We start from the raw sequence: 25,124 nt of genomic DNA on the forward strand, positions 1-25,124 counted from the left end.
TTACGGCATTAGATGGCGGCAAAGACTGTCTTTCTGAGTGAGTCAGAACAAGGAAGTGGGAAATCCCCTTAACTTTTAAAAGGACACAGACAAAGATATCGCTTTCCTCAGTGGACGTTCAAACAAAATTTTTTTATAATGAATACAATATTATGGACATCAACCTGAAGAATGAATGCTATATCAGATGAAGGTAATACACTCGTTTAGTTGATCTCTCTCTCATAATACCATAATACTCTACATCAGAGGTCTTCAGCCCTGCTCCTGGGGACCCACTGTCCTGCAGAGTTTAGCTCCAACCCTAATCAAACACACACCTGAACCAGCTAATCAAGCTCTTCAGGATAGCTTGAAAATCACAGGCAGGTGTGCTGAAGCAGGTTGGAAATAAATTTTGCAGGACATTGGGTCCCCAGGAGCAGGGATGAAGACCTCTGCTCTACATAATACAATAAGCTTAAATGAAGCGACTCAACGTTCCTTCGTTACTAGCTCTAAAGTGACGTTTTAGAATTAGTAACGGAGGCTTGGGCTGAACTGTTAAACTGTCAACTTGATATTATACTTGATATGAATCCATGGCGGAAGGAAGTAGTTCTGTACAAAAGAGGGATTTTAAAGACATTCCATTGTTTTTTCTTATGTATTTACACACTTGTGCCGTATATATATATATATACTCTTTAAATGGAAAAAAAAACATTACATAAAAAGTAGAACATAAATGAAAAGCACACATAGAAAATACTGGAGTAATTATTTACTAAATAATTTTGTAGCGATTTATAAAATTGAAACATAAAAAGAAAAAATATATATTTTTAACTGGTTGTTACATCTGCATATTGATCTAAGTTAATTAAAAGGAAGAAATATGCTGGCCTCAAAAAAACATACACTACAGGCACTGCATTAAATAAAACTAAACAGTGTTTCACACATTAAAAAATATTCTCAAAAGAAGTAAATTCAAACAGTGCACTATGTTTCGCTCTTTACAAACATTATTTGCTGCATTAATTAAAACGACAACCATGTTTTTGTGATGTTTTTTTTTCTTCATTCAAACACTGTAAACCCGAATAAGTTGGGCTAACTCAAAAAATTTGAGGTAATCAGTTACATACATTTTTTTGAGTTATGATGTTCCCAATTTTAAGTAAGCAGAACTATCCAGTTTTGAGTTTGCAGTAGTCATTCATGTTAATTGCTCATAACTTGAAGTACTGAGTTAGCTAACTCATACATTTTGATAGCAATTTACATAAAATATTTAGTTAGTTAACTTTTTTATTTTGAGTTCTTGCAAATCAAATGAGTTATTTACTTCAATGTAAACCCTAAGAAAATACACAAAAAAATGCCAACTTGCTAATTTGCTAACATGCTAACAATAGCATGGTATAGCACTTACTGAATGAGTACAGCAACTTAAAACATGTAATTTACCTGCTCTCAAACCAAGCTGCATGCGCTACTTGTCACCATGATGGAAACTCTCCAAAAACCCACATTAACAGAAACTCTTCTAAATTAGCATAACAAAACATTAATCACTACTTAATCTCCCTTACCATTAATCTTGTGCAAAAAAACATTATATAACACTCAATTTTAGCATTTACTCTCCCTTTCGAGTGCCATGGGCAAAGCATGCTGGGAAATAGAAATCCCAGTCCAGTTTCAGTTAAACTTAAGTTAGTCTAAATTAAAAGAAATGAGTTCATACAACTCAAAACAATGAAACAGTTCAGTTTACTTGAAATATGTCAGTGTTGTGAACTCAAAAGAAAAAGAAAGTTCTTAATACTCATAGCAGTTAATTTAACTGAACTAATTTGTTCAATTTAAGTTTGTCCTACTCAAACCAATTAAGTTTTTTAAGCATTAGGGTTTACAGTGAAGGTACACTATGTAACTTTTGGCCCTCTAGTGGTTAAAAAAACAAAACTGCATGCATTTTGCAGAAGAACATTGTTTTGGTTGTGCTTTGGCTCTGCGTGACTGCGGATGCATAATACTTCACAATAAACTCTGCTTGTTCAATAAAATATCGTACCTGTCGAGTAATAAAAACGCCATCTCCGCATCACTTTTACAACATTTCAAATCTTTCAGTTCTCACCATCACTGAAAAGCCAAGCCAGTGTTGATTCTTGTTTTATTACGAGCTCTGTCGTGTCTCTTTTTGCAAGCAGACTCTCCTCAGTTTGGCGTTTTTAAAACGGATAATTCCCGGAGGATCGAGATTTAGCATCTCCATGTCAACCTTTCCCACTTACTAACCTATGTCACTCCATATACGCGTCAAAGTTCTCTATTAATGTATATGATAACACACGCACAGGCAAGTGACATATATGTGCAATTTCCCGCGAAAAACATCATGCCTGATCTAGTGAATCAGGGTAAGACAAAAACACATTTTGGAAGAAGGATTTTTTTTTGCTAATTTGTAACAAAAAAAAAGTTACATAGTGTACCTTTACTTACATGTTTCTATTACTGACAGGACAGTGGAGAATTTACAGGAATTTAACTGTAGTAGTATATAATATATATTTGGTTTTGCAGAGCAGGGGACAATTTTTTGCCACAGAAGCATCTCAGTGTCTGCCTGACAACTAGGCTATTTCCAATTGCACTTATTCATGTATTGAGGATATACTTCACAAATCTCCACAGGGGGGAGACACTGCCCATGTAATGTAATGTCAAGTATGCCAAACCCTTTTTGAAACGCCCATTTCAAGTCATTGCATAGGCAGACAGCGGTGTTTACGAGAAGGCTGGGTATTAGAAACATGAGAAGCGGAGCAAGACTAGATAATAATAATAATTACATTTGGATCCCTGTGCATTAATTCCTACTATATATAAAAATAGCAACCATGCATGTACAGTATATGGGCACAGAGGGCTTAGCAGAGACGTACTGGACAGCTACTGAGACCCAACGACCTCTGACTTTACAGCATCTACGAGGAAGCTGAGTTCATTACACATTGTATCATGTCTGTAGGCCATGCGGATCTGGGCTACATTTGTCCGCCGAATGTCATTCCCCTCTGGCCCGTCTTTCAGGTAATTGACCCCAAGGAAGTACTTTTTCTCCTGAGGAAAATGGCAAAGTGGCTTCAGTGTTGTGCTGAGCAAATAGCTGAGCAAATATTTACATAAGTGTTATGAACTGAGTATGTGCAATACCTCATGGGAAAGGCCACTCTGAAGGACGCTATTCCTGGCGATCTCACACACGTCACATGTGCTCAACTTCCACAGTTGGGCTGCAATAGCATACTCCTCCATTAAAGCCTCCTGCAGTATACACATAATAAAACAATGTTACTGACTGTATATACACAGTTTACTGTATATTTAAAAAGGTATGTAACTCTCCAGCACAGTTTCTCAAAGAGGCAGACTTGTAAAGGCTGAAACTTCAAAATGGCAATTAATGTAAATAAAATTAACTAAAAATGCATTAAGTAAATTTAATTTACCTAAAAATATATTTATAATTGTTAATGGAATTTTTAACAGTGCTTTAAACATTCATAAATACATCTTTAGGTTTAATTAAACTTAAGTAATACATTTTATATTTAATTTTATTTACATTATTTTCCATTTTGATGTTCAATCCTGGGGTACATAAATTTGCCTCTGAGAAATTGTGTTGGAATTACATGTTTTTTAAAGGGAACCTATAATGCCCATTTTACAAGATGTAATATAAGTCTCTGGTGTCTCCAGAATGTGTCTGTGAAGTTTCAGCTCAAAATACCCCACAGATCATTTATTATAGCTTGTCAAATTTGCCCCTATTTGGGTGTGAGCAAAAACATGCCATTTTTGTGTGTCTCTTTAAATGCAAATGAGCTGCTGCTTCCGGCCCCCTTTCCAGAAGAGGGCGGAGCTTTAACAGCTCACGCTTTGGTCGCTCAACAACAACAAAGCTGGAGAATCTCACGCAGCCAAAATGAGGATTGTCAGTAACGGTGTTCAGCCTTACACTGTTCAAACCGGAGTCAGACACTGATGGAGAGACTCAGGAAGAAGTTACAACTTTTAGAATGAAACTGGATGTTTCTGAATGGTTAGTGGATAAATTTATGTAGTTGCTGTGGAGTTGATTCAACTCATCGACTAGCATGTGCCATCATGTTAATCTTTTGTGCAAATCCAGCATGGCAACAACACTCTACTACAACAACTCTTCAACTTCCTTAAAAAGTGATTTCTGTAAAAGAAAATATCTCCCTGCATTGAACTTTGAGTGTCATAACTTTGCAGATGTTGTTTATGCTCAAATGGCAACATTACACACTAACTAATGTTATAAAAAGTGAAATCATATTCAAGGACCCCTTTAAATATACAGTAATGAAATCAAAATTGATAATTCTTGTTTTTAATGGATTATTGCAGTATTTATTATAAATGATCTATCAGTGTACATCATTATTATTTAAAATCTTTAAAGGGGCTCATTATGCCCCTTTTTTCAAGATGTAATATACATCTTGTGTCCCCAGAATGTGTCTGTGAAGTTTAAGCTCAAAATACCTCACAGATCATTTATTATACTATGTTGTAAATACTCTTTTTTGAGTGCATGTTTATGCTCTGTGAACATAAACAGCAGGGACAGAAACTGCATGTATATTAGATCTGTGGCGCATTCCCTTCAAAAACAAAACTAATCCATCCATAAGTCTCTTCGGTGGCTTAAGCCGGGCACACGTTTAACAACTAGCTAAAACATTCTAAGACTGAGCTCAACACACAGCGATTGTTTCCTGCGAAGCGGATTTAAATACTTACACACGGAATTTGAACACCGACTTTAATCGCAGACTGAACGCAACTGGCTCTGACTGGACGGGTTTGAGCGCGATCAGTCATAAGTATCAATTTACATTCATAATCGGCCTTACAATCGTTAATCGGCTTTAGATGTTGGGAGTAAATGAAGACTGTTATTCATCACTTACCAGACATTCTTGTCCCTACAGCTGCTCCGGCGTCGACAAAATGTCGGACAGTGTACAACTGGCTGATGGCGGAAACTATGCTAATATGGGACAGTCCGTCAGCGGTCGTGGGTTGTGGTTGTGTACACACACTGCTAAGACACATTTATATGCAAACACCATGTAAAAGTGAATTTTGCATAATAGGTCCTCTTTAATCAAAACAACTTCCACTCCCTCGCAGCGACATCTCTTCTCTGATGACGTTTACTGGCCCGAGGGCGGGACAACCTGTCACTCGCAAGAGATCACAACAACAGCAAAGATCCAATCAATTCTTAATGGACAAAATCCTAAATTTTTTCTTGTTCAAGAAGCGTTTCACTTGGATAAATGTCACAATATGGAAAAAAAAAAAGACTAACGTAAATTTTGTTTCGTGCCGATGTTAATCGTGGGTATTTTTTCTGTGATCTTTCTGCAAGTTACATCGCTATGCCAGTAGGTGTCGACAAGTGTGTTATGAGTGAGTCTTTCAATGATTCACTCAAGCGATTCATTCAAAAACACTGATTCAGTCAGGAACAAAACAAAGCGACTACTGTGTGTTGCTCACAGACGCGCTACGTTTCCGTAAACACATCTGGTCGGAACAGCTCCATTGAAAATAAACGACTTCCGGTCTCTCGCTTGTTGTTTGTCGGAGATAGAAGAAAGGCAGCTTTAGAGTATTTATAAGTGAGTCGTTTCAGCTGACTACAAATTATATTTTTAAAATTCCATTGACATTCCTGTCCATTTCAATATCTGTTCCACTTCATATATCAGGCTTAACCTGGTTAAAAATATATTTATTGAAAGGTTAGAGCATTATTTTAAATTTTAGGGGGTACTTCAGGTAAATGTAGGAAATTGGGGTCCAGCTACACTTTTAAAAATGTTCCTAATTGGGTTTTCACAGCGATGCCATAGAAGAACAATTTCTGGTCCCTAAGAACCTTCCAAAGAACAAAAAAACAAAAAAACATTTTCCCCTTGTGAATCTAAGAACCACTCTAAAGAACCTTTTCCACTATAAAGAACCTATTGTGCAATGGAAAGATTCAATGGATGTTTAAGGTTCTTCATGGAACCTGCAATGGCAATGAAGATCCTTTATTTTTAAGAGTGTATAAGATGATTGTAATTTGACCTTGGTGTAGTGGAACTGCATAGGGTCGTCAGTGGAGAGGGAAACACACAGGCCTTTGTGTAGGAACTCTCGCAGTGGGTTCTTGGAGTATTCCAGGAACAGACTGTTGTTACTCAGAGGAGACATAGCAATGGGCACTTGGGCAAGATAATACAGGTACTGCAGCACAGGACTCTGGAAAAAACACACACACATATGAGTTAAGTATGATAGCTTCCATCTATCATTTCAAATGCTCTGATCAGGCTCTTAGATCAGCCTGCTGTCATTTGCATGTTTCTATACAGCAGCAGAGGCTCCATTGATTCTGGGCTCATCACTAACACAAGTACATAGTCAAATCAATTGGTAAAACACGTCACATCTGCATTTGCTTCATTAATAGACTCGGGCCAAGGATATGAACTCTTAGTGAACTCTTTTCCTCCTCTATGCTGCCACCATCATTTAAAGGGGTCATGAACTGCGTTGTTTTATTGTTTTATAATGTTTCCTGGGGTGCACTTATTCACACAGGCATTTTTCCTACCCTGATTTTAGGCCTCTGATTTGAACGCTCTGTTTTAAGGGGCGTGTCTGCTGTGAGACTTCAGTGTAAACGCCCACTGCTGTGATTGGCTAACATGTTTGCATATGAAATAGCTAAGTATTACTCTCTTGAAAACTTTTAGCACGTTTTTACTATAACAGCTCTCAATGTTAACTAATCGTGGAAAGTGTTGATTATAGCATTACATTTAAATCTATAGCATTATATTTAGATTGTGGCATGAAAGGTTGCAGTGATGAACATTGTAGTCGATCACAGACATGTTGTTGAGCGCATGAAAGCAGTGATCTCGTCATTGTAACTCAATTTCTGCTTTCATCATAACTTACAGTGCAAACGCGATGAAACGAAGAGATTTCAGTCCCTGATAAACTTGCGCTGTTTGATTGACAGCTCCAGCGATTGTAAAGGGAGCGTTCTTTAATCGCTTTCTATATATAATTTAATCACTGTTTAAATAACAGATTATTTTCATCCTACTAAGAAACAATGTAAAGTTGATCATTTAGTCACTGGTTTGATTTACTGACACATAAACAAAGAACATCTGACTGTACATGAATCATTATATATCAGATCAGGCATTAGAGTAAAATAAAAGCTTTAATTGCACTAACAAGGAAGTTTTCAGTTCTGAAACTTACAGGATATTCTTAAAGTACAATGACCTCTTATGTATCAAAAGCTCAAGGAAAAGCTGATTTCTCAATTCATGACCCCTTCAAAGTACAAGATATTTGTTCTAATAAGTTCTCATAATTAATAGTTATCTTTCCTCTGGTCAGAATATTGCATTACACTTCGAACTAAATTTCAAAAGTTTCATAATTTTAAAGTGCTGTTGAGCACTGTAGTTTGAGCTAATCTTCTACTTCTGACCTTTTTCAGGTTTAAGCCATGAGAGATGTTGTCTGCAGTGAGGAAAGCTGAAACCAGGTGGGTGATAGAACCAGCTTCTCCACAGTGTGGACGGAACTGAAAGGTACTAAGACCACGTTCCCTGTAAAAACACACATATGTACAAGTTGAAAAAATCAAAAGAAGACTATAAGCCCCCTCTTGTTGGAAATATAATGTCAAAATAACAAGAAATCATAGAGGAAATTTGAGCAATAAAGTTGCAATTAGAAGAATAAATACCGGCCACTTTAGGTATACCTGTTCAACTGCTCATTAATGCACATATCTAATCAGCCACTCACATGGCAGCAACTCAATGCATTTAGGCATGTAGACATGTGCTGGGTCTGGGTTTTTCGCATTCTATATAGTAGGGAAGTATTCGATTTCGGATGCAGCACAGGTAAAGACGATCTGTTGAAGTTCAAACCAAGCACCAGAATGGGGAAGAAAGGTGATTTAAGTGACTTTGAACGTGGCGTGGTTGTTGGTGCTGGTCTGAGTGTTTCAGAAACTGGGATCTACTAGGATTTTCACAACCATCTCTAGGGTTTACAGAGAATGGTCTGGGTCCGACCAGGATTGATGACTGAATTTCAGTCCGACCTTAAAATGACTGAATTTGCTGCAGTTTTTCTAAACAAAACTGCACCGATTTGATTACAGTGAAAACTCACCAATAATCATGATGCACTTATGTAACTATTGTTAGTGACAGTATGAATACAGTTCAAATTTTTGTGCGTAACTACTGCATCCATCCATCCAAAATTATAGATTTTAAAACTACTAAACTAAAAATTGTAACTATTTCAAACTTAAAACCTTCAAACTTAAAGCTGTTAAACTACTTCAAACTTTCTGGCTAGGCTTTTTTTTCTGCAGCATTTACTGTTTCTCGCAATTGTAATTCCTGTGTACATAAATGTATGCCTCTTCAATGCATTCAGAGGACATTGGGTTACTGACCCCATTGACCCCGTTCATAATCCATCCTTTATAAAGTGGAAAGATGATGTCAGTTTGTTCGACAGTATTCCACAGGCTTAACAGTATCTCAGTTGTAACCCAATATGTGTGTATTACTGATACAGTGGTATTTATAGTTGTCCTGGTGAAATTGGAAACCATTTGTTCTTGAATACCTTCCAGTTCTTATTCAAGGTTTATTAAAGCCTGAGGGTATAATAGAAGATATTTCTTGCAAATATTAAAGTAGTCTCTGTTTACTTCCCCCTTTAGTGCAGGCCTTTTCCCCCCTATTGTTATGGGATATGTAACCAGCTAGTGGAATTTTCCAGCCGGTGTGTGGAACAGATATAATGGAGCACATACTTCCTGAGGTTGTTGAGGACCATGATGTTGGCATACATGTGGAAGAGGTAGTAGCTGTAGGGTGGATTGTCATCTGTTGTCCATTGCTCAGGCTTGGGGCTCTTATAAGAGAACATGTGATCGCTATGCTTGGATTCATCATCCACACTGTCAAAGCCAGTCACCTGAGAAAGAATGGACATCCAATGAGTGATGTGTGATGAAGTCTTGCAAAATGAATTATCTGAAGTACACCCTGTGATTTCAAATGAAGTTCTAACATTGAAATACCTACACTTTAAAAAATGATGGGTTAAAAACAACCCAAGTTGGGTTGAAAATGGACAAAGTTTTATTTAACTCAAGTACTGCTATATAGTCATTTTTAAACAATAGTTGGGTTAAATAAAACTGCCCAGCAAACATTTATCCCAACCAAGTCAAAACAACCCAATTGCTGGGTTTGTCCATTTTCAGCGCAACTTGGGTTGTTTTTAACCCAGCATTTTTTAGAGTATATGATCATGGTATAATCAAAACTTCTACACTACATGGACAAAAGTATGTGGACACCAGCCTCCACTCCTCTGAGAAGGATGTTGGAACATGGATTCAGGGATTTGCTCCCATTCAGACACAAGAGCATTAGTGAGGTCAGGCATTGGTCAGAGGTCACACGTTGGCTAATGGGGCCTGACTCGTGGTTGTCATTTTAATTAATCCTTGAAAATATGTCGAGAGGGGTTCAGATCTGGGCTTTGTGCAGACCAGTCACATTTTTCGTGCTGGAGCAGAAAATATCCTCCCTAAACTTTTTGAAAAGTTGAAAGCACACAATTCTCTAAAATGTAAAAAATAAGATTTGCATTTACTGGAATAACTGTATTATTCAAACCAAGTCATTAGAAGGGAGTGAACACATACATTTGGCCATGTGTTTTTTTTTTTTTTTTAAACAGTTACATGAATTTACCATAAATACATTTATTAAATATTTTACATCTATTATGAACCTTGAACTTACATATTTTAGAAATACATGGAGCTCTTTGTGGTCCTGAGGATTCACTGTAGCCTCAAATAGAGGAAGGAAAATGTTCTCAAGCATCTTGGCAAAATTAGGAATCAACTTACGTGACTTGAAAATGTCACTGGAAGAAAAAAAAAAAAAAGCATAATAACATAACTGTAAAACAAGATATAAACTTTATGAAACATACTGAAAATATTTAGAATTAATGTGGCTACTTACTATATTCTGGGCACCTGAATGATCCAGCGCATGTTTGGAGAGTACACTTTGTGCTGAATAAACCAATGGGAGAGACTTTCCCATTCCTCAGGGGAACGACCATAGATGGACAGTCGTGGTTCGGCATGCTGATATTTGCTCTCCTCCAGATCATGGGCTACTTCCTAAAAGAGACAAAAGGACACTGAAGACTTTTAAATGAGATATACAGTCAAACCAAAAATTATTCAGACATTTTTGATATTTTTGATATATTTTTACTAGTGGGTACAGGACACTATTCATTTATGTAAGTGAGGATAGCAAAATAAAGTGTAAAAAATAAAAATAAACTGTGACATATTATATCCAAAAAATTTTCATACAGTGGACTACCAGTGAAATTGATACAAATTTGGAACCAAAATTATTCAGACACTTTGACCTGACCATGTTTTACTTAAGCGTTATCTGACATAATTAAGATTAATTTTTTCTGACACAGTTTAACTCTGAGATCTTGTCATATTTTATTACCATTTTTTTAAACTATAGTGAATAAACTGTATTAATGAATTAAATGTTCAAGGTGTCTGAATAAATTTTGGTTTGACTGTATATGGATACAACAAAATTAAGTTATAAAATAAAAAAACATTTACTTTACATTTACCCTCCCAATCTAGAATGTCTGTTTGCACTCTAGTCTCTGAACTAACGCTATTTAAAGGATTAGTTCACCATGTCATTCTAAACCCGTAAGACATTCGTTCATCTTCAGAACACAAACGTAGATATTTTTGATGAAATCTGTGAGCTTTCTGGCCTCTGATAGACTGCAACGTTATTACCACTTTCAAGGCCCAGAAAGGTAGTGAAGACATCGTTAGGCCACGTGTCCACCAAAGCATTTTAGCCAGCTGAAAACGACTATTATTTTGTTCTATTATTATGCTTGTTGTTGTCGTATGTTGCTGTTGTACAAGTAGAATGTGGCGATTGGTCTGTGTTGTATTTGCCCCGCCCTTCCTCCACTGTGATTGGACGGCTGGGTACAAAGTGACAGTGATGAGTGCTGCGTTTTACCCAAAGTTGAACATTCTTCAGCTCTCCAAGGGCTCAGCGTTTCAGCATGAAATAGATGCTCAAGCGCCTCGTTACACTCCTGGCATTTAAAAACGTGGCGCTCCCATTGAAAACAACTGGAAAAATACGCTAGCCTCTGAAAAAAACACTTTGGTGGACACATGGCCTTAAAATAGTCCATGTGACTGCAGTGGTTCAACCTTAATGTTATGAAGCGACGAGAATACTTTTTGTGTGCAAGAGTATGAGTCGTAGGAGAATGACAGGGAAGAGAAGAAATAGTTGAATAAAGTTGTTATTTTTGTTTGTTTTTTGCGCACAAAAGGTGCTTCATAACATTAAGGTTGAACCACTGTAGTCACATGGACTATTTAAAAATGTCTTTACTACCTTTCTGGGCCTTGAAAGTGCTAATAACGCTGCGGTCTATCAGAGGCCAGAAAGCTCACGGATTTTATCAAAGATATCTTAATTTGTGTTCTGAAGATGAACGAAGGTCTTACGGGTTTGGAACGACATGAGGGTGAGTAATTAATGACAGACATTTCATTTTTGGGTGAGCTAACCCTTTAAGTTTACATTTTTGAACCTCACATTGACTTTTACACTGATAAAACATTTTTACAAAATTAATTTTAAACATTAAAATGCATTAATATTTGTAATAATATCTGTGTAGGTGAAAACGTGGTGCTTAAGTATAGTTTGACTGATGAGTCTTCTTATTACAAAATGACTATACCTTGACCAAGCGGGCGAAATACTCTCCTTTGATGTAATTGTCAGTCTTCAAGTAGATTTCCCTTAGCTCACTTGCTCCTACTGGATTGTACTTGGAGTTGAATTTGTCAAAGCGATGAAAGGTTTGTCTGCCCTGTGAATACACTAAAGATGATGCATACTGTACAAGCCGCTAGCATATCCTTGGGCTGTAAGCATATAGGTAAGACGTTACTTACGGCATGAACATCTAAGGAGTCTACAGTAAGATCATAAGGGTCCATGTTCAGGTTCTCAAACACCTGTTTGAGAGTTAGTTTAAGCCCTGCCTTCTCCAGGACGACTCTGTCTGCATCAGTTTTATTGGTGGTTTGGATGAAATCAAGCAGGTGTTTCTGGCTCATACATGCTGCTGCATGAATATGCGTGTCTACCTGTAAGTGAGCATTTGTGTACATTTTTAGACCTCAAGGGATATCACATTTACATAAACCAATGAGTGTTTCAAATTATACCTTTCTGACATTGTAGAAATCTCTATGTGGAACACCCTTGAGTTCTTTTAGTTCGGCCATTTCGTTGAGCATTTCATGTAGGTAAAACTTTGACTCAAGGAAGTTTAGTCGTCTATGGCAGTAGGTCTTACTGTTTAAAGAAGAAATATGTTCAGCTTTACATCTCGGATATGCAAATACAGAGAATTGATGTTGGTTGGAGACTTACGTAGGCCCATCAGCGATCATGGCGAGCACATGACTCATGTCAATGGCAAATGTTTCCAGGTCTGGATAAGGCAGACAGCGTGGTTTGTCCATACTCAGAGCTTCATCGTTTTCATAAACATAAATAATGCCATCTTTCATCTTCATCTGATAATTGAGGTTCTCTGGAATATTCTCCATACTGTAAGGGTCCTCTCCCTCACCAGGGCAGGGACAGATATCTGTGGAGAGCAGAAGGGTTAGAGAGAGGAAGAGAGCAGTCGTGGTCGTGGTCAGACTGGTACCCCGAAGGTTGTGGGTTCGAGTCTCAATACGGGCAGGAAATGACTGAGGCGCCCTTGAGCAAAGCACCAAACCCCCAATCACTCCCTGGGTGCCACAGCAAAAAGGCGGCCCACTGCTCCGTGTGTGTGTGTGTCCACAGTTTGCAGTGTGTGTGTTCACTACTCACTACTCCTAATGTGTGTGTGTGCACTAACTGGATGGGTTTAATGCAGAGGACAAATTCAAATTACTTGGCCTTCACATGTCACTTTCACTTTTCAAATAAGAAAGAAAGAAAAAAAAGACTTAGTGCAGCTGGTTGACCATGAAAGTCTTGCTGGTTAAAGGCACAGTATGTAATTTTCGCCACTAGAGGTCGCTTATTCAAAACAAAGGCATAGCTTGATGATGCCATGAATGAGGGTTGAATCATGGGAGTTGTCGTCTTCACCTCAGCCGATGGAAAGGAATCTGACGGACTTGGGCAGAAATCATGTTCAATAATGAGCTAATGTATTAAAGTTTTATTAACATTTTGTGGTATGAAGCAGGACGGGCCGAGAGCCGCGGGAGTCCAATGGAGCTTTTATTATGCTTATGCTTATTTTGCTAAATGACATGCAATTCATTTTTAAAATATATTTAATGTTGGAGAAAGCTCCACCATACAATAATGGTGGGCTAAATCAAGAAAACAAGCGATTCAAACAATAAGACTAACCGTGTTGAGCTGTATAACAATGATTAGTTTTCTGTTGATGAATGTATCACCTGTCTAATAAAACACATAATATATTAAAGTGTTTTTGGTGATTTCATGGTTTCTATAAAAGTAAAACTGGAAATCGAGGATAACGCGGATATGGCGTCATTCACAGGCGGCGCAAGTACACGGTCCATGTCTTGGTTAAAATGGCTGATTTCTCTGGATTTAAACATTGTTGGAAACATTTGGGATGAAGTACACAAGTCAACAAAATATATGACATTGTTCTAGTGGTTTTTGGATATTTTAATCTAAAAATCTTACATATTGTGCCTTTAAGTTGGTAAGAAGACCAATACAGTATCCCTTGCTGGTTATCATCATAAAAAATATTGTTTTTCACATCAGAATCGTTCCCATTCTAGCACATCATTTTTAAGTGTTCTTAGTTGAGCTACACATAACTCATGTCAAATCTTATGTCATCTAAAATTAGTTCAGCGATGATGTCTTGGGAAGGGACTTTAGGCAGGGACTAAAGAGGAACATCAAGCAAATATGTTTTTTTTTTGTAAACAGAAATTCCACTGAAATGTTTACAGAGCCATAAATAAACCTAGAAAGAGAACATGGTCTCCATTTCACGTCTGTTTATGAACCTTGAGCAAATGCAGATGTACCTGGAAGGGTTTCATCTTCTTCTGTCCACCTTTCATTTGCTGCGATACGTAGGAACTGTGCAGTGGTCCGTGGGAACCGGTGATATGCCAGTTTTGAGTATTTCTCTCGAATAAAGAGAGCTTTCAGCAGACTTTTAGCTGCTTGCTCATAATCCTCAACTGTAATCTGCAAGTGCACACGAATTGTAAGACAAAACATGATTGTTAAAACATGATCAGCTGTTAAAAGAGCCTTAACTTTCAACAAATTATGACAGAAAGTAGAGAAAGGTGGTTGATTGTCCATTCTAATAATACACACCCCAGCACAGTAGTCTCCGCTAATGATGACTCTTTGATACTCCGGGAAATTTTGTGAGATGGAGGAGCAGGTAGAGGAAGGGGAAATGAGGGGGGTCACCACACCCCGGACAGTCTCCGTACTTAATGGGATTTGCAGTGACATAGACTGAGATCGAATAATCTTAAAACTCTTCTTCCTACAAAGGATTAAAGTGAATGGGGGCTAAAAATTAAATTATTAATTCACTAAGCACATGTATCATTAATTGCCCTGTTGGAAAATCCAACGAAATCCAGCTTCTGATGGTAGCTGGTTTGACACATTTTCAAGATGGTCCAAGGTGGTCATTTAAGGTCATTAACTGGTACAAGGGGTTTCCAATACTGTCTTGCAGAGTTTAGCTCCAACTCTAAATAAACACACCTGAACCAGCTAATAAAATGTATCCAGGATTAGGGGTTGAACAACTTGATTGAAGTCGTCGTCGACTAGTCACTGATGACGTCATTAATGAACAAATAAGCCTGAACCTTGAGGTGAGACTCGAATGCGGGTTGCCTTGTGCACAGCTATAGCATATGACACAGCGCTGCCCACAAGGCTACTGTCCTACATAACGGCTTATTTTTATCAGTTATTTTGTCTTTGGCTCGTTATATTTCCCACAGATTTATGCTCGTTCTAAATTAGATACAGATATAATAGCACAGTAAAGATTACATTTATATGAATGCATTAGTGAGAGAGCGATTGTGCGTGAATTAATCCTATCTGGCATTGTCTCTCTATTAATAGTGAAGCTGTGGGTTTTAGTTACTAAGGAATATATGCTAGAACTTCAGTGTCTAAGCTATTTTATTGATAAATCACAGAACAGTGTTGACAGTACATTTCTGCGCTACTGAATGTTTCTGTGTGTTCGCGATCTGCACGTGACGTGCGCGCTACTGTCTGCATGTGTGTGCGTTAAGGCCAAAGTATACTTCACTTTTTACTTGTATGCGAGGGTCAGCGTACAGTGCGCGTGACGCGAAGTTCGTCATCAGAATAGTTATGTGCGTACTGAACGCGCACCGCCAAACTTTTGTTCGCACAGGTCGCACATTTAATTTTTTACTTTATCCACAAGGTGGCAATCGTGCCCTGGGGGCAACAATTCACAGGGTAGTCGAAGAAAAACTGCATAAACAGAACAGATCGGAACGCATGCAAGCTACAGCGACAATGGAGGCCTACACAGACGAGAGATTGTGTGAAGAGGTTAGAAAGTGCCTTCATTTGTACAACTCTAGCATGAAAGAATACACAGATGTTTATATGGGTTGTAACTCAAAGAGGTATTGCAATTTGCCGCAATGTGCTTGGGTTGAACGCCTGTGTATGCGTACGAGTCAAGTGAAGTATACTTTGCAAGGCTGTGCGTTCGACTGTGTGCTAGTGTATGCGTAAAAAAACGGAGTATACTTTCTGCTTTACAATGTAGCAGCACATTCGTTTAGAATGGCGATTAACTTACGATTACAATAAGCTGTTTAAAACGTGCATTCACTTGGTGAATTTCGAGCATCCAGATGGTATCTTGTGGAGCGCTTTTGGAGTATGCATTTATTTGTAATTTACTGTTGGATACATAAATGTGGACTTCAATGATTTCTTATTCTGTTGCGCCCTCTATAGGCCATGATCAGCGACTAGTCGATGTCAAGCTTAAAGTGTCATGGCAGAGCATTAAAGTCGACTAGTCGATTAGTCGGTGCAACCCCTATTCAGGATCACTAGAAATGTCCATGCAGGTATTTTGTGGCAAGTTGGAGCAACATTCTGCAGAACATTAGCCCTTCAGTAGAAGGATTGGACACCGTGGATCTGCATGGTTGACCAGTCGGTTGCAACCATGTAGACCATATTGGTCAAGCTGGTTAAAGACCACATTTGGCCAGCAGCAAACCAGCTACCATGTTCCAAAGACCAGCTTATCCTCCACTGACTGGTTTGGCCTGGTGTTTCAAACAGGAAGAAGCAACTGCTAGCAGTCTACAGCAAAAAACAAAATGATGCTGACCGTTTGGCACTTTCTTCTGACTGTTGCTCAGCCAGTTCTCTGAGCAGCTCCCTCTGTTTGGCTTCCTGCAGGCCAATGGGACAGTCCTCAGGGACAGTGTACATGGACAGGACATCTTTTGTGTCCTCTTCCTTTAGTGCCGAGGCATACACCTTCTCCGCCAGCATACGAACTTCCTCATCCACATCACTCAGAGCAATCTTCGGGAACTGCCGTGGCATATCTGTAAAGAGGCACATTTAAGTAACATTAAGCTGCTGAAGTCTTCTCTGAAGACATCCAATCCCATAAGCATGTCCCATTTTTAAGTCAAGCCATGAAACCATGTGTTTAGTATCCAAAAAAGCTGTACTAGTCCTTCAGTTGCTGTCACTGCTCAAAACAACAGGGCTGCTCTGATGTATGTTTCACGGCTCATGTCAACACGCTTGCTGTAAATAGTCCTGAGATGCCATATGCATTCCCAGGCCGTTGATTCAGACCTGCAAAGTCAGTCACTAGGCCAGCTGCACAGCTGCAGACACACTGCCCTATAAAACAGTTATGCTCGTGCGAGGACAGATCAAGTGTCTGAGCCTTGGGTGTGACTTTTCCCTGAACAGTTAGGAACATGGTCCACAGTGGCAACATCAAATGCTATCCTGGGCCAAAACCAGATCCCTTTGTCAAGGTTTCCATTCTTCTTGGTCATTCTAAGAAACTCCAATACCAAGTGGAATTTGTGCCTGTCATATTGATTGTGTAACCATAGGTACCACTGACATCTGAGAACAAGTCAGAGTATATCTGGCATGAAACTGGAGCATATTCTATCTACCTCTATTGACTGACATGACGGTTCGGTACGTACCTCGGTATTGAAGACACGGTTCGGTACGGGTTCGGTAGCCTACAGCAGGGGGAAGAAAACTAAACATAAAATTGCTTATTTTTTCTTCTTTTTTATTAAACTGTAATTTATTGAACAAATTGTGTCTCTCTCTTTGAATAAAATCAATTATAATTAACATTTTCTTAATCATCTATCTCAGCTAATGCTGTAAACTATATACAGGGAGCTCTTTCTTGCACATTACTGTAATATTACAGGTTACAATTAACAACAGAGCCCAAACTATTCAATTCAGTTGCTATTGATTTTTAGATATAATAATCAACACTCAAAAAACAAGTAAATTGCACATAAGGCAGGTTTTGCGTTAACTTCTAAATGTAATTATAAAATTGTTACTCCAATTCATTTTTGAAATATAATCATTTACACAGTTACTGTCATAACTTGTTTTCATGACAAATTTATTTAAACATATATTAAATAAGACATTACTAACAGGTAATATAGTGCATATATAAGCTAATATAGTGCATATATTGTGTGAAATGCTCCCTCTAGAGTTCATTTCTCTAGTGAACTAACATGCTGTGGACACTAAATGACTTGCCTGAGGTAAATGTAATGCTACATGAGATATGATTCTCAAACTGTTTTATTGGTGTCTTTCCTCAGCTGAAACACTGGTTGATAGATTACACAAATCTAGATAGTCTGTTCTTCTTGTTTTGCACTTTCTCCTGTTGTGGCGGTTAGCAAACAGCGTTGCATTACCGTGAGCGCCCCCTTCTGGATTGGAGTGTGGATCGCCTGTGACTGACTGTATTCGTCGTCTAACTGAATAAACCGAACCATGACGTCCGTACTGTACGGTTCAGGACAAATACATGTATCGTTACACCCCTAAAAACTACCATCAATTTTTAATCATAATCACTCTCCCCATAAGAGCTTCAATATCTTCTCCATAACACGGAAATCAAAGTCTGTCCAAAAAAATAATGCTGACTCAGGGCCATGAAATTAGCTTCTGTCAATTTGGTTTTGGTAGACTTTTGCATCTGTTTCCATCCCAAACTTTGCTTACGTTGTGTCTACACCAGACACGAGCGGAGCGATGCGATGCGACAAAAGATAATAGAACCCATTATAATCAGTGATGTTGTCTAAACTGGATGTCTACACAAATCTCCGACAGTAAACTGATAGCTTGTTCTCCAAGCACTCGCGATACTTCTCATAGGAAGGACAAATGGTTTTGCAATGGTTGCTTTGTCACATCCAGTGTAGGCAGCTTTTAGCTGTTGCGGCATGGTGTGATGTGACGCGTCAATGGTCGCATCCGATGTAGACACAATGTTAGAATCAAACACTGCGAGGACAACAAGGAAGATCTTCTACGCTACGGCTGTACTTATAAGACTTGTCAGAAAATAGTTACTGGTTCTGGTACGCTCTACTTCTGTCATGCACTGCTGCCATTCTTACCTTCAACCCCCGTCGCCGCCATCTCGGCTTCGGCTGTTCTTAGCGGATGCACTTCAAATGTGTTCCTTGGTATATATGTTCATGCATGCATGCGTGTGGTGTGGGCCATGTCCAGTCGCACTCTGAGAAACTGCTGTTGTCTGACTGCTGTTTTGTTTTCTTGAGTATCTCTCTCTCCCTCTCTCTATTTTAAGAGGTAGAAAGCCTCACGGCCACAGAGCTACTAATCCTTTGAATATGTCACCACCGCCTGTCAACAAAAAGTGACCCTGGATCCTACAGAGAAACGCTTACAAACAGGACCTTGCTCAGTTCTCCCAACCCATCTCATGCGTACATACAAACCCGGCTTTCCCAACTCATTTGAGGGATTTACTCCCTCACTACCCCTAAAATCCAGCCCCACAAATCCCAGAGCTGATCTCCGAAACCCAACTGTCCACGTGAACAATCTGTGGTCAAAAGAGCATCTCCTGTGACAGCTTCAGCCATCCCTCACCCCCCGAGAACAGCCTTTAATCCCAGCTCTGACCTTGCTTTAGGCACGTATCATTTCAGCCCCAGATAAACAGTCCTGCTGGCCATTAGCAGGGGTCTACATGAGGCATCATGTCACTAAAACTCCAGAGGTAATCACCCCTGAAACTGATACCTCTTGGTTACTTCAGAGCTTAAACTGGGTGTTGACAGAAAGGGTGCTGTCATGTTGTCCCAGAGCAGGGGAACATGCCCAGCATCTATTTGTATCACATCCACTTGAAACCATAGAATAAACAAAACGTCTCACCCTTTGTCATCTCAGACACAGTGAACGTTTGAAGCACACATCATGACCCACTTACGCACACTCATATACTCTGGTATGGAAAGCAGACTGTAAAAAAATCAGTGTGCGGGGACAAAAGGGGAAGTAGGTTTACCTGATCCGACCGTTGTCCTTTATGTCTCTGTAAACGCTGCTTTATCTCATACCTTATCCAACTGGAGCTCAAACAGCCAAACCTACCCAACTCTCTCTCTCAGACCAAGTGCGCCAGCCAGCCTGACCCGAAACTTGGAGACAGGTCACGTGGACGCGAGTCGCGACACAATCCTGGTGATGTGTTGGGTATTATTACAGGGCTGGGGGAGGAACTGGATTTGTCAGGATGGAATTAAGGTACAGCTTGAATATCTCCATATCTCATTCTCTCTCCCACATTTCGATCAGAGGGAGTTCTGGATCATGTGACTAAGGGATTTGAGGGTCTGTGTGGTGCAAAGCTTCATCAGAGATTAATGTAGTTCAAGCATGTTCAGAGTTGATGAGTATATGGGCTAAACCGAAGACACAATCTGTAATATAAGCTGTGCAAGTCTCTCTGAATGCTTTGCTACACCGAGGCTGTAAATGCTTGTGTAAATAATGAATGACTACCACTCTGCTTTCTTGCACCTGTGGATTTATTTGAGGCTCAAAGGGGCTTTGCCAATATAACTGCACAGAAGATATCAGGTTGTATAGTTGACTTAAACAGAGAATAAAAAAGACATAATTTACTTCAATCCATAAGCATAAATAATAGCATTTCCTATTAGCAAGAAACCCAAAATTTCCATAAACTGTATATAAGTAATAATTATAATATAACTGTAATAATTACAATGGTTTTCAGTATGCAAGGTGCACTGCCAGTTTTCTATAATGAAATGAAAACATCAAGGAAACAAACAAGTTATGAAAAATGTATAAAAAAATATGTAAAGAGAAACCCATTAAATTAGTAGTAAGAACCAAAAAACAAATTTTCGTTGACAGGTAAATAATTGCTTTTTTAATAGTTATGCACTGGCACCATCTAGCTGTCAGAAAAACTATAACACACGGCCGAATTGGCTTTCTAAATGTGAGATTTACTAACGAAATTACAGCATGATAAATAAAAAGGCATGGTTGTTTCAACCCAAATTTGGTTCAAATATAAACACAAACCCAATCATTGGTTTACATTTTTTTTTTTATAAATTTGTCCATTTCGACCCAAATTTGGGTCGAAACAACCCAGCATTTTTTAGAGTGAAGAAGGCTTAGGTAATCATATACATCAAATACATCAATAATTCTCTAAATGAGCTAATTTTAGACTAATGGGCATTGTTTTTAAAGTACCTGAGTCACACGACAGCTTGTTGTAATACTAAATAAGAACATCGTAAAAAAAAATTCTGTAAAACATGGATAATGTACTGGCAGAAAATTACCAGGACATTATCCAGTAATTTTACGGACATTTCAGTTACAACGCAATGAATTTAAAGGTGCAGTGTGTAAATTTTAGCGCCATCTAGCGGTGAGGTTGCGAGCTGCAACATAGAGAAGCTACGGTGGCCGACACAGGACAAAGATGTCGTCTGAGACAGCAGAGAGTAGCTTGTTAATCAAACGCTCTCTGTAGAGCAGTTTGTCCGTTTAGGGCTACTGTAGAAACATGGCGGCGCAAAATGGCCACTTCTTTGTAACGGGACCCGCGGTGTATGTAGATAGAAATGGCTCATTATAAGGTAATAAAAACATAATGGTTCATTATGTAAGGTCTTTATACACCGCTGAAAACATAGTTATGTATATTATATTGCATTTCTGTCAATAGATCCTCCTAAAATTTGCACATTGCACCTTTAAAAATTCAAAAATTCCATCAAATTAATACAGTACATTGTGCCCTATTTTTACGGATTTTTTTTAGAGTGAATGTTTATTTTGGATATATATTAAAGCATGCATAAAAACATTTTGATTATTGATGTGTACCAACACAAACCGAAAGTTAAATTTCATCATGGGGCGTTTCTAATGAAACATGGTGGAGACCTGGACTGGAGTTATTGGTTTACGACTTGCTTATGAATTTATTGCTTTGTCAAGACTAAATAAAAATTCATACTTTCTATGTCTTGGTACATTTTTTGTTCCAAGAAGTATAATCTTGTTTTGCAGCCATAGCCATGTCAAGACACATGTTATACTAAAAAATGCTGGGTTAAAAACAACCAAAGTTGGGTTGAAAATGGACAAACCCAGTGATTGGGTTGTTTTAACCCAGTGGTTGGGTTAAATGTTTGCTCAACGTGCTGGGCAGATTTATTTAACTCAACTATTGAATTACTTTATTTAAAAATTACTATATGGCTGGCTTAAAATGAGCCCAAAATATGTTGGAAATTAAAAATCAGACACATAATTACTAGAGGCAACAATAATAATCAAAAGGTTTTAATAAATGTTTATTGTTTAATTATTATATAATAAATGTTCATTTCCAACATACTTTGGGTTCATTTTAAGCAAGCAATACAGTCTCTTTATATTAAGAATGTCAGTTTTTTTCTAAACGAACAAAACAAACTCATTGTAATTTCACGGTATCACATGTTTCTTCTAGCTTGTACTTTAACAAGAATGTGTATATGTTACTGGCTCCTTAGGATGAATTATGCTGTAGCGTTCCTTTGGATAGGAATTTGGATTCCTTTGGAAGGCATTTGCTAAATTAACAAATGTAAATATTTCTTCAATTTCTCCCTCTTTTTAGGGCCCAGGATAACATTCCTGGATGCCCCCATCAGGTAGGAATCAGAAACAATTCCTGAAGAGTTCAATGATGAAAAATATATATATATATATATATATAAAAAAAAATGACAATAAAGAAATACTGATATCAGACATCCTTGCTGCAGGAGAGGAAGAGAGAGAAATCATAAGGGCTCACCTTTTCCTATACATGGGCTGGAGAGCTGCTTCACTATGGGCGTCTGGAGTCTTCGCATCATTTCCTGTGTGCTCAGGCCTGGAGAGTGAGAGGACAAAACAGCATGCGCAGGAGCAGGACAGGACTGGAGCAAAGGAGAAATGAATCGGTGGGTATTTCCTACATGAGCAACAGATTTGATGCCATGCTGAATAATCTATTTGTAACCATTGATTAGAATTTCTGGTAAAAGGGTATCAGTAAACATGCAAAACAATTTTGAAGAATAAATGTATGATTAAAAATGTGCATGTAATTGTGGTTGGTACTGCATCAAGAGAAAGAGAAATAGGCATTTATTCATAATGTGATAAATGTTAGCAATCTTATAGCAGCACTTACCTAGCCTCAGATCTTACAGAACTCTGTGTCCTTTCTGCAGCCGCACCGCAATTACAAACCCATGATGTTCTCACAGGAAAGAAATGAAAGGAAAAAAATAAAAAAATAATAAAAACCTCGCTCAGTTCTGCCCCCCAGTGATGAATTGGATATGGCACATGAAATGCACTAAGCGAAGAGAGAACGCAGTCATTTGGCCACCTCACATCTACAGTCAAAACACAGGGCTATAAAATTACCAAGTCTTTTTTTTTTTCACTGATGTTTAGCATTATGTAACTAGACAGTGTGTAGATATTTTAAAGTAATGTACTGTCATCCTTCCTTTCTGTCGTAATTCAATATTGCCCCCTTGTGGAGATGTGTAAGTCCTTCAACAACCAGAGTTATTTGGACAATTCCTATACTTGTGTATGGATGTCATTATTAACAGAATACCAAACCAAGGTGAATTTATATATATTTATATATTCAATTCAATTCACATTTATTTGTATAGCGCTTTTCACGATACATATCGTTTCAAAGCAGCTTTACAGGAAAAGGCATGTCAACATTATAATGTAGAGTGATCTGTTATCAGAGGGGACTGTGTCCAAATTTTGTAATTTCAGAAATGTACATATACAAATAATGCAGCTAGCTAACAATGTATTAATTTAAACAATGTGTTAATGTGATGTAGAAACAATGAGCTCATTAAAGTAATTAATACGTGTTAAAAAATGATTAGGATATATAGCAATATTTGAAGGGAGTGACCCTGGACCACAAAAGCAGTCATAAGGGTACATTTTTTGAAATTGAGATTTAACCATTTATGTAGGGTTATCAATATTTAGCCGAGATACAACTATTTGAGAATCTGGAATCTGAGGGTGAAAAAAATCAAAATATTGAGAAAGTCGCCTTTAAAGTTGTCCTTAGCGATGCATATCCACTCACAAAAATAATTTTTTTATATATTTACGGTAGGAAATTTACAAAATATCTTCATGGAACATGATCTTTATTTAATATCCTAATGATTCAATAATTTTGACCCATACAATGTATTGGCTATATAATTTGTTTTTTTGAAAGAAATTAATACTTTCATTCAGCAAGGATGCATTAAACAAAATTAAACTTAAATTAAAAGGATGCATTTATAATGTCACAATAGATTATAGAAACTATTTCAGATAAATTATCTTGTTTTGAACGTTCTCTTCAATGAATCATGGGGAAAAAAAGTACCCAACTGTTTTCAACATTGATACTGAGAATAAATGTTTATTGAGCAGCAAATCAGCATATTAGAATGATTTCTGAAGGATCATGTGACACTGAAGACTGGAGTAATGATGCTGAAAATTCAGCTTTGGATCACAGGAATAGTAAAATTCTGATCAATGATTTAATTTAAAACAATGCACACCAAAAACTGACTTTACAAAACTTTGGGAGCAGCCTAATAGTTTTGTTCACAGAATAAGTAAACCCAAAACTATTTGACCTCTAATCCGAATATATGCAGACTCCAAAGTATGGATGAGTTGTTGTGTTGATTGTTGGTTCATATTCACTGACAGGACTGAAGATTAATGAGGTGTCGATGAGTGAGGCAGATGGCATCAGTCCCAGAATTCAATTGGAAATTCTTAGCAAAAGAGCGCCAACTCCAATAATCACATCACCACAAGGTGGAGCTATAGCATTAAAATAAGATACGAATGAATACATTATTTTTAGCGGCAAGGTGAGAGTTATGGTTGGGAGTGTCTACCCCTTTAACCCATTATTAAAATTAACTTTTTCAGTCAGAGCACCTATTTTCACCTATTCTATTAGTTCACGTAACTATAGTATTGCTGTTTTCGACTCTTTAAGTTGCTGTTATGGATGTTGATTGTTGATTTAAGCTTTCTGACATCAGAATGTGTCGAATTTTTCAGGCTTATTGAGTAGCTACCACAGTAAATTGACTTAAAAAACAGCCC

The 25,124-nt window shown here is 37.9% G+C and overlaps 1 protein-coding gene across 5 annotated transcripts; it reads right to left on the bottom strand.

Moving 5' to 3' along the window:
- Window positions 1–98: 98 nt before the first annotated feature.
- Window positions 99–23,385, bottom strand: ampd3a (adenosine monophosphate deaminase 3a). Of its 5 annotated transcripts, none has more exons than XM_051899097.1 (16): window positions 23,143–23,385; window positions 22,762–22,885; window positions 16,690–16,912; window positions 14,646–14,823; window positions 14,345–14,510; window positions 12,696–12,915; window positions 12,488–12,617; window positions 12,212–12,406; window positions 11,995–12,126; window positions 10,188–10,351; window positions 9,960–10,086; window positions 8,957–9,120; window positions 7,601–7,721; window positions 6,172–6,345; window positions 3,211–3,321; window positions 99–3,117 (listed from the first exon to the last, which is right to left on the bottom strand). In XM_051899097.1, the coding sequence occupies exons 2-16, from the start codon at window positions 22,820–22,822 to the stop codon at window positions 2,947–2,949; spliced, it is 2,337 nt and encodes a 778-aa protein (XP_051755057.1). In that variant the 5' UTR covers window positions 22,823–22,885; window positions 23,143–23,385; the 3' UTR covers window positions 99–2,946. The 5 variants fall into 5 exon arrangements, with proteins under 5 accessions (XP_051755057.1, XP_051755058.1, XP_051755060.1 ...); XM_051899098.1 differs by having other exon boundaries at window positions 22,762–22,920; XM_051899100.1 differs by lacking the exons at window positions 22,762–22,885; window positions 23,143–23,385 and adding an exon at window positions 19,930–20,068.
- Between the last annotated feature and the right edge of the window lie 1,739 nt (window positions 23,386–25,124).

The sequence above is a fragment of the Ctenopharyngodon idella genome, chromosome 7, assembly GCF_019924925.1.
Source record: "Ctenopharyngodon idella isolate HZGC_01 chromosome 7, HZGC01, whole genome shotgun sequence".
Classification (NCBI taxonomy): domain Eukaryota; kingdom Metazoa; phylum Chordata; class Actinopteri; order Cypriniformes; family Xenocyprididae; genus Ctenopharyngodon; species Ctenopharyngodon idella.

Excerpts from the sequence above, each read along its gene's own strand:
- ampd3a (XM_051899095.1), bottom strand. The coding sequence starts at position 17,711 with ATGATTAAGAAAATGTTAATTATAATTGATTTTATTCAAAGAGAGAGA. Across the intron at positions 14,511-14,645 it reads GCGGAGACTACTGTGCTGGG|ATTACAGTTGAGGATTATGA; the intron begins GTGTGTATTATT and ends GTGCACTTGCAG. Across the intron at positions 3,322-6,171 it reads TGCAGTTCCACTACACCAAG|GAGGCTTTAATGGAGGAGTA; the intron begins GTCAAATTACAA and ends TGTATACTGCAG.